The sequence below is a fragment of the Nanorana parkeri genome, unplaced genomic scaffold (assembly GCF_000935625.1).
Source record: "Nanorana parkeri isolate BGI_ZX_2015 unplaced genomic scaffold, ASM93562v1 scaffold349, whole genome shotgun sequence".
Classification (NCBI taxonomy): Eukaryota; Metazoa; Chordata; class Amphibia; order Anura; family Dicroglossidae; genus Nanorana; species Nanorana parkeri.
Genome location: NW_017306617.1, coordinates 501002 through 510693, shown reverse-complemented (window position 1 = coordinate 510693; position 9692 = coordinate 501002). Strand labels below are relative to the sequence as shown.

Sequence of the window (9692 nt, the reverse complement as noted above, 5' to 3'; positions counted from 1 at the left end):
AGGGAGATCAGCTCCGGGCTGCGAATGCAGAAGTGATGTGTATAACATCACTTCCGCATTCACCTGTCAGTCATGTGGCTGCTATATATGGGTCCCCAACGACAGGGGTCCTAGAGACCCCTAATGTCTCAATAAAGAGGACCTGTCAGTGTACCTGTGCTATTATATAGGGGGATTGTTATCCCCCTATGTAATAACAATAAGTGCAATAAGTCACATATAAAAAAATGTTTAAGTCCCCCACCCCCACGTTTACACACATATAAACGTAAATATGCATCCGGTGCACCAGCGCGCGAAAACGACAATTGCGTTACACACGTTACATATCGCCGCGAACGTCAAAGTAACAGCAATCATTTTAGGGCTATCAATCACTGATAACATTAAACTGATGAGCGGTAAAAGCTTTTAAAGCGTCGCCTATGGCCAATTTTGGATATAATAGTTTTTTTGAGGTTTCACACGCGCACGCAATTTAAAGGCTTGGCATGTTTGGTGTCTTTTTACCCGACGTGACCCCGTCTTTTATATTTTACCAAAAAATTTGGTAATGTTTTATCATTTAATATAGGGGAAACTGTTTGTTTTTTTGATTTCGGTAATTTTTCCTTAATACAGGTATTCCTCACTTAACGACCGAGTTCCGTTCCTACGACCAGGTCGTTAAACAGATTGGTCGGTAAGTGAGGAACTCTATACATAGCTATAGAGGACTACAAAACCCAGCAACAGTACATTATACAGCGCAATGCAGAATACCGCCAGCTATAATGTACTATTGCTGTCATTTGTTGTGCTCCTCTATAGCTGGTGATATTCTGCATTGCGCTGTAAAATGTACTATTGCTGGGATTTGTAGTCCTCTATAGCCGGTGCCATTCTGCATTGATTGCTGTATAATTATAAACTTTCCATTTCACTATATTGCACACCACACTTTTTTTTTTACTTCCACCGCTCCAAAGCTTGCTCCTGTGATGGACTGCAATCTCAATACAAACTAGTAGTCCATTACTGGAGCCATTTTTTAAAATGTATTTTATTGTTTATCCGATTAACCGATTAATCGAACTTAATAATCGGCTAACTAATCGATTTTGAAAATAATCGTTAGCTGCAGCTCTAAAACAGTGTACTGTACATCGGGCAATGAAAATACTTACCGTGACCCGCAGTGAAGATCGGAGGACACCACTTCCGCTGGCGACACGGCGCGCTGATGCGCGAGGTCGATCGGCGGTCTGTCGTAAGTGCGGGTGGTCGCAAAACAGGTTAGTCGGTAAGCGAGGAACATCTGTATAGTAAAAAATAAAAACCGCTGTGGTGATTAAATACCACCAAAAGAAAGCTCTATTTGTCCCCAAAAAATGGTATAAAATGTATTTCAGTACAGCGTTGCATGACAGAATAAATGTCAGTCAAAGTACCGCAGCGCTGAATACTGAAAAATGGCCTGGATTAACACCACGGATTTCAAGTGGTTAATAATCCTTCCTAGCTTGCCCAAATTTAAGAAAACTATGGGGTAACCTTTTTATCTCAGAGTTCCCTTTAGGTTCATGGATGGACATATACTAACATCTTCCTGTGACCCAAAACTCCGTATATAGCGAGCTATTGCCTGCTTTATGCTGGGAGCACCACAGCCGGGACGGATCCTGACAATACTGTCAAGATTCACCCGGCTGGCTGATTGACAGCGGCGCTCTGCCTGCCCCCTCCCCAGTCTGTCCCTCTAGTCAGCGCTGGAGAATCAGGGAGGGGGGAATCCCTGTGGGGAGTGGTAACTGACAGTCATCACTCTCTGCAGGGAGGTGTGACAGTTTTGATGTCGCAGGTCGGCTCTAACTATGGGGGTGAGTGTAATTCACTTGCCCCATAGTTCTCCTTTAATGTTAAGGAGGATGCTGTGTAGTTAAACTTTGTATGTAAATGTGCTATGCTTGGCCTACAGGAGTGTCATCTAAAGTAAGCTCTATTTGACTGCTTTAAATTGTTGTTTTTTTTTATACTGGGGTCCATTACTGCATAGTACATACAAATGTGTACTTACCCTTTTTAATGTTTACCATAATTAACCCCATCTTTATTGTGCTGGCAGATCTCATTATCTATTGTATGCTAGATTTCAACACTGTCCTAACAAATGGTTAACACTCAAGGCTTGTACTCCAAATTGTATAATAATGGGGGAGTAACTCCCTCTGTCCTCAGTACGTCCTTTGAAATTGTTCAGTATAGCTTTCAGGCTGTGTAAAATGCTGCTCCAAAGAAACAATTTATCTGTGAATAGGAGCACATGGCAAACATAGATGGCGTTTCTCAAATTTGACTGCAAAAGTGGAACTATACTTTTACCTCGAGAGTCCTGCTCGCCTTACTGGATGGTGAAGGCTGGCTCTTTTTTATTGTTTTGTGTGGTAGTTACAAGGCTGCGTTAAGCATGACATTTTATGAAGACCATTCAGAGGCTTCTGCTCTGAGAACCACACAGCTAGGGATCAGAAATGTAGTCCTTTTTGCTTCATCACTTTCACAATACAAATGTTTGCAGATGGATAGATAGATCGATAGAACAGCTTGTGCTACCAAATGGAGGTAGATTAGAAGGCCAATGGTTAAGGCCCTACAGATGAGAATGACAGTGATTCTCTTGTGTTTTATATAATATGCATCGTGCTATAATTTAAATTATTTCATGCATCTTAACATGGTAGTTTGTGCTCCTGTGTATTGCTTCAAAATAAGATCTTATAGGTTAGAATGTATTCTTGCTTACACAATGTTGGTACCAAACCAAACAAATGGCTTACTTATACCTTATTGTATGCTAGTTGTTTTGCAAATTAAGACAGTAGAGTGTGGTTCTGCCTTAGCAGTTAAATTTGAAGAAAACGTCCATATTAATGTGTTCCTATTAACACCGCATAGCTAAAAATAATATTTAGGGATAATATTTACAGGTATCTTTGTTGAAAGCTGTTGCTCAGATTCTGGGTTTCTCCGGATAGTATAGGGACAAACTGAGGATCAGACTGAGCTTCGTCTCATTAATATACAATGCTTCCATATACAATGTTTACATCAAGTTTACAACTGATAATGAGATCTGCCAGCACAGTACATACAGGGTCAGTTAGAATGATTGGAGGCTAGGTAGGAATGCCAGGAAGATTCTGCAGAAGTTTAAGCATTGCATCTGCAATCCATTGATCGCGGTTGCAGTGATAGAGATTATATATAATATATTCTCTATTGTATGTTAGAAATATAAAGTAGGTGTTTTCCCACTTCAACTGCAAAAGTGGAATTGCACTTTACGATGAATGGGCCTTATTGGCACGATTTTTTGCGATCGTACTGCACTGTAACGCAGGGCATTGTTTTACCACACGGTCCTGTGTGGCTGATCGCACTCTGAGCAGGGGGCTTGTCTGCAGTGCCGTTGATATGAATGGCACTGCCACGCCCCCTCCCACCCCAGAACGCAAGCAGACTGTGTATGAGATCCTTTGTGTTCTGGGCACAGGACAGTGCGATGAGTGCACGGGCTGGTGGAAACAAGCACTTAATGATATAAGGTTCACTTTTCTTGAAAAATCATACTTTTGCTGTATACAGTATTGTGACGGTCAGAATTTATGTAGAATATTAGTTACTGAAAGGTCCCTTTTTATGCTCCTTGCTTCTAGGGTCCATGCTTCCCAGCTCTGTAGAAGTGATGCAGTGCTCTCATTTCTTACCACTTAAATAAACTTAAAGTAACCTCTGTGAAGTGTAATATTACAGAAAACAAATATGCCATCTCCTAAGTTGCTGAAGACATGCATTATTCAATGACTGGGATGTTAGGTCAGAGCTATGAAATACACTTTATGTTGTAACAATTGGAAAACTAGAATTTTTCTTTTCTTTTTAAAGCAACTCTGTTGCTTATTAAAGAATAACTCCAGACAGATGAACTTGTATTGGGGCTACCCCTGCACTTCAAGGGTTAAGTGCTCCGACTCATCTGGCTGCAAGACTGGTCCCTGTAGCCTCTTTGCCCTTCCACTCCTTCAATGGAATGTCCCTCAGCGTCCTTACAATACACTATATTAGACATGATGATTCACGGTTTGTTAGACTGCCGGAGTGTTTTAACAAAAACAAAAAACTAAAGATTCCCAGCCTGCTAAAAAAAAAAACTTAAGGGTCTATTCACTAAGCTGCCGTAGGCAGCCGAGTGAAAGACCGACCTGAAGTGAAGTGAGCCGAACGCTGTTAGGCTATTCACTCCAGGCTGGTACGGCTGATTTCAGCCGTATATCGGCTGAAATCAGCCGTACTTCAGGTCGGCCGAACATCTGGATCGGCTAAGCCGAACCTCCGGCAGGCTACTAGCTGCTGTTCGGTCTATTCTTATAGATGCCGAACAGCAGCGAGTGAATAGCCGAATGCAGCTGAGCGGCATTCGGCTTGGCTGTTCTGCTCGGTCCCTCAGAGGGACCGAGCAGAACAGAAATATAGTTAAAGGAAAGAAAAAAGAAAACGATTGTGCGGCGCTAGCAATGACAGCTAGCTCTGCCGAATAGTTTTCTATTGGCCGGCGGTTCTGCTGCCGTCAAAAAAAAAAGAGAGAAAAAAACTCTCCCGGGTGCTCCGGTAGTCTCCCGCTCCCGGCCGCCCAGGAGACAAACACTGATTTGTCTTTTTTTTTTCTTTATTCTGACACGGAGACGTGCCAGAATAGAAAAAAACAAAAAACATTTTTTTGCCCATAGGAATGCATTGCTAGATTCCTATTGGCTATTTCAATTTGCAGCCGCTCGGCTAAGTTCGGGCGCTATACAGGCTATTGTGACCGAAGGGGTCCTGGGGCTGAAGCTAGCCGAAGGATTGGTCGAAGCTACGGCTAGATCCTTCGGCTGCTTCGTGAATAGACCCCTCAATATTCACCTCTCCCACTTCTAAAACCCACTGAGAAGATTGCTGAAAAATCCTGCATTCTGACACAACTGGGAGTACTCCATGTCTGTGTCCCCTGTCTGTTGTTTCATCCATCGACCATTCTTGACCACAGGGACACAGTAATGTTGTAGGGGACAGCAAAAGAAACCCGAGTGCAGCTAGGGGACAGGCACTATTCTACCTGGAAGTGTGCTGGATGCTGAAGATTCTTCCCCCATCTTCTACATCACTGTTTTGTCCTGTATTGGGGAATGCATGACAGTCAAGTTTGAAGGGACAGGTGAGTATTTAATGCTTTTTCTGTGCAGATCGTGCTTATTTTTTTTGAATCAATGCCGTCATCTTAATTATTGAAAATAACTTCTTGGGGAAACGTGTTTACTTTTGGAGATTTGTGAAGCTAAATCCCTAAAATATAATAAACTTTTACCATTGTGACCCTTTCTTTGGAAACTCCAGGCACTCCAGTGTAGTTATGATAATGAGCTCTCCCTTTTCATATCCTCCTGTGAGCTATTCTTGTGCCCATTTCTCAGTGCATAGGTAATTATGTGTTTGTTTACCTAGCTGAAAATTCTATTATTGTAGTATTTTATCATGCATTTAGCCCACCTAGTTGAGGGGAACTGCAAACCGTGTAATGTGTTCGCTTTGACTCTTTTGTTCTCAGTTTCAATCTGATGCAGGCAGAGGAGAAGATAAAGAAAAAATGGTAAGTGTATTCTTTTACAAAAAAAACACAATGCATTTAACTCGCTACTAGTCATGCTTTAAAAATTACTGAATAATTAGTTGGTTAAAAGAAGAGCCCTAATCTAATTGAAACAATGGATGATGGTTTAAAATAAGGAGCTATTGAGGCCACAAATTGTAACCATTGATGCCTTCATCTACTTCTTTCCGAGAGGGCCTCTGCTGCACAGTTTAGTACTTGACACTGGTGAAAAACGTGGTCATTGGAAACCTTTTAATTGCGGCAACTTGTATTCCTTCGCAATAGGATTTGAACACAAGTTATGTAGGTGATTAGTTATTGAAGATATGAAAACATATTTAGGTTACTTTTTTAAAAGAGTATTTCTAGAGTTAAAGTTTAGAGTTCTAGAGTTTCTAAAATACTGCTAACTTCTGGGTGATGGGAAGTGTGAGTTTTTTCCGTCCGTCTTCAATTGAGGAGAGATGAAAATGAGCCATGTAAGATGGGAAATTATCTATCCATGAGAAAAAAATATCAATTTAATGGAAATAAATGCGTTAAATTACAATGTAAAGTGTAATAATCCATATCCTGTCATGTTTGCATGTAAATTGAACATTTTAATGCGAAATTATGAGCTAAAATAATAATAGTTAACATATCTGATACACTTGTGATTTGACCTCTATGTGGCCCTTTAGATACAAAGTCTGCTTGGAAGTGTAGTGATAGCTTGAAAATAGGTTATTAGACCTGGTAGGAACTGTAAAGGATGTTCAAATGTGATTTACTTTTAGACTGTAGTTTACACTTGCAAAAGTACTTGTGCTTTGAGTACTGTGATTTTCATTGAATGTGATGTTGGTGCCATGATCTAAAGTGTACTGTATGTAATATGCCACTGCTATCGACTCCTCTTTTTTTCCCCACAGGAGATTTTATTCAGCTGCCTGCTAAGCATTACAGACCAGGTGTTACTTCCTTCTTTGTCATTAATGGAAGGCAACGCATGCATGTCTGAGGAACTCTGGGGCATGATGAAAACTTTTCCATACCTATACAGGTAAACTTACATGAAAGATTAATACATCTGTTTGCATTCAACATTGGCATAAAGCTTTTGGTAAGAGAAACCTACACTGAGACAAAATATGGAGGCTGTTATTGCTGAGCACCATCCAACAGGCTAGTGCCTTAGTGATCAGAAGGGTCTGTGCCATTAGACTATAGAATGGAGAGAGCACCAACTTGGACATTGTAGAGTTTGCTTCCAAGATCCAGGGGCTCCCTGTGTGGACAGCAATTAATTTGAAAACTGATGCCAAAGTACATGCAGTCAAACATTATGAGAGAGGAAGTGCTCACAACGGGATAGCTAATGTTGCACTGCCTTATTAGGAACCCCCCTCTATAAAGCCAGTGTCGTGGATAGACCCCCTGGTGAATATTTGTTTGTATTTAGAAGTGACTTAAAATAACTATAAAGAAATTATATAATTCTCCAGGCAACTTTTGTAGCTTCCCTGTTAAAGGGTTTTATATTTATTTTTGTTAACATGCTTAACATAATGTTAATGCTTATTTGCTTTCTTTTATGGTTCCTAGATGAATTGGAAACCAGAGTGTGTTATAACCTAAACTTATAATCCAACTATGATATGTATTTAATTTCACAAAATGTAAACCTGATTTATGTTTTAGTAATTGTCTTTGCCTTATTTAAAGGTATCGTCTGTATGGGCAATGGAAGAATGAAACGTACAACAGTCACCCATTACTGGTCAGAGTTAAAGCACAAACCATTGATAGGGCCAAATATATTATGAAGTAAGTATAACATTTCAGTATGTTTTGAAGTACTTTTTATTTTCAGTAATTGAAGATAGTGTTTTGTGCCACGTACTACAACTACTGAATCAGGTATTTTATGGTTCTAGCAACAGCTTGTATTTTTTCAATAATTTCTTGCTTTATATTTCTATAGTAGGGGCAAAATTAGTAAACATGAGTGCAAGAGATAGAGAATACAGTACACTAGCATTAGATGAGTAAATCTTGAGAAAAATCTACTTAGCCTGTAACCTCTGCTGTTTCCCACTCGTTAGAGTTTTCTGACCCCCCACTTTCATGTCAAACCTTGGCTTGCACAAATGGATTTGCTGATCACAGCACTGACAAATGTTGTAACACTTCCCCGCTGTTTCCAAAAAACCTTTGGCTTATTCATTTCCATAGGAGAACATTGTGTCAGGTCTGATTTAGCAGGAAGCTGTGTTGTTGTGAGCTGGTTTGGTGTAGCAGGAAGTTTTTTTGTTTTGAGTTGGTTTTTTTTTTTTTTTTCTTCTTTTTAGGTGAAGACCTGCCATAAATATTTATACAAGTTAATTAGTATGTGTTGTAGAATTTCCCCTGAGGGCTTTTTCGCATCATGTCCGGACCAGGGGCGTAACTAGAAATCACAGGACCCCATAGCAAAATTTTGTATGGGGCCCCGTGATTGCTAGTTATGCCACTTGCAGAGCCCCAGCGGAGTGTGATCCTGCAGAGCCCACCATAGGCTCTCTATAGTGGGCTCTGCAGGGTCTGAGATCTCTTACCTGTCAGCGCCTCTGTGGTCGCCGGGCCCCGACTCCTGTTCCGTCCACTTCCCCCGCCTCCTCTGCTATCGACGGGCCCCACCTTCTCTTACATCACTGGCCCCACCTGCTCTTAGGTCGCTGGCAAGTGATGTAAGAGGAGGCGGGCCCCGCCTCCTCCATTCCAAACATCGCCCTCGTCTGCCGCAGCAGCTGGCTGTCACTGACACAGCTCCGCAGCGGCTTTGAGGGGAAATGCGCCGCTGCTGAGCTGTGTCTGTGACAGCCAGCACCCCCACACACCATAGCAACCCCCCTGTGCCCGGGCCCCATATCGGCCGCCTGGGTCGCTATGGCGATTGTTACACCACTGTTTACAACATTGACAGCCAGCACCCCCCCACACCATAGCGACCCAGGCGGCCGTGCCCCATAGCGGCCGCCTGGGTCGCTATGGCGATTGTTACGCCACTGGTCCGGACCATATCCAGACTAGAACAGTTTTGTTTTTTTTGTGTACCAAAAAAAGCATCCCTATGCCATTTCTGTGCTCTCTTCACACCAGCGCAAGTCCGTTCAGGTCCAGAAAAAAAAATAAAAAATACTGCTCGTCGCATTTGCTCTCGTATGGAACGCAAGTAAACACATCAAAAAGGCTTGCAGAAGCACTGGACTGCACCTGAAAGCCCATTTTAAGCTAAAAAAAATACCCAGCACCGGCACACAGCAAAAACGCGCTGCAATGCATTTGCAGATCTGGTCTGGATATGATGTGAACATAGCCTAATAGCCAGTGCTTTTCATGACTGCTGACTAGAGTACTATTCTAACTACTAGAGCTGCAGCTAACGATTATTTTCAAAATCGATTAGTTAGCCGATTGTTAAGTTCGATTAATCGGATAAAAAATAAAATACATTTTTAAAAATGGCTCCAGTGATGGGAATTCTAGTTTGTGTTGAGATTGCAGTCCATCACAGGAGCAAGCTTGGAGCGGTGGAAGTAAAAAAGAAAAAAAAAGTGTGGGTAACAATATAGTGAAATGGAAAGGTGAAAAAAATTATACAGCAATGAATGCAGAATGGCACCGGCTAAAGAGGACTCCAAAACCCAGCAATAGTACATTATACAGCACAATGCAGAATACCACCAGCTATATAGGAATACAACAAATCCCAGCAATAGTACATAATAGGCGGTATTCTGCATTGCGCTGTATAATGTACTATTGCTGGGTTTTGTAGTCCTCTATAGCTAGTGATATTCCGCATTGCACCACTGTATAATGTACTATTGCTGGGATTTTTTGTACTCTATAGCTGGTGGTATTCCGCATTGTGCTGTATAATGTATTATTCCTTGATTTGTAGTCCTCTATACAGCGCAATGCAGAATACCACCAGCTATATAGGAGTACAACAAATCCCAGCAATACATTATACATACAGTGTACAATGTATTGCTGG

General features: G+C 41.4%; 1 protein-coding gene across 2 annotated transcripts in view; it reads left to right on the top strand.

Moving 5' to 3' along the window:
* The window catches only part of THOC2 (THO complex 2), a 132702-nt gene that overhangs the window by 47258 nt on the left and 75752 nt on the right, over positions 1–9692 (top strand). For both annotated transcript variants that reach the window (XM_018558626.1, XM_018558625.1), the window contains exons 13-15: positions 5624–5665; positions 6583–6713; positions 7376–7477. In XM_018558626.1, coding sequence (XP_018414128.1) covers positions 5624–5665; positions 6583–6713; positions 7376–7477 — 275 coding nt within the window. The remainder of the gene's footprint in view (positions 1–5623; positions 5666–6582; positions 6714–7375; positions 7478–9692) is intronic.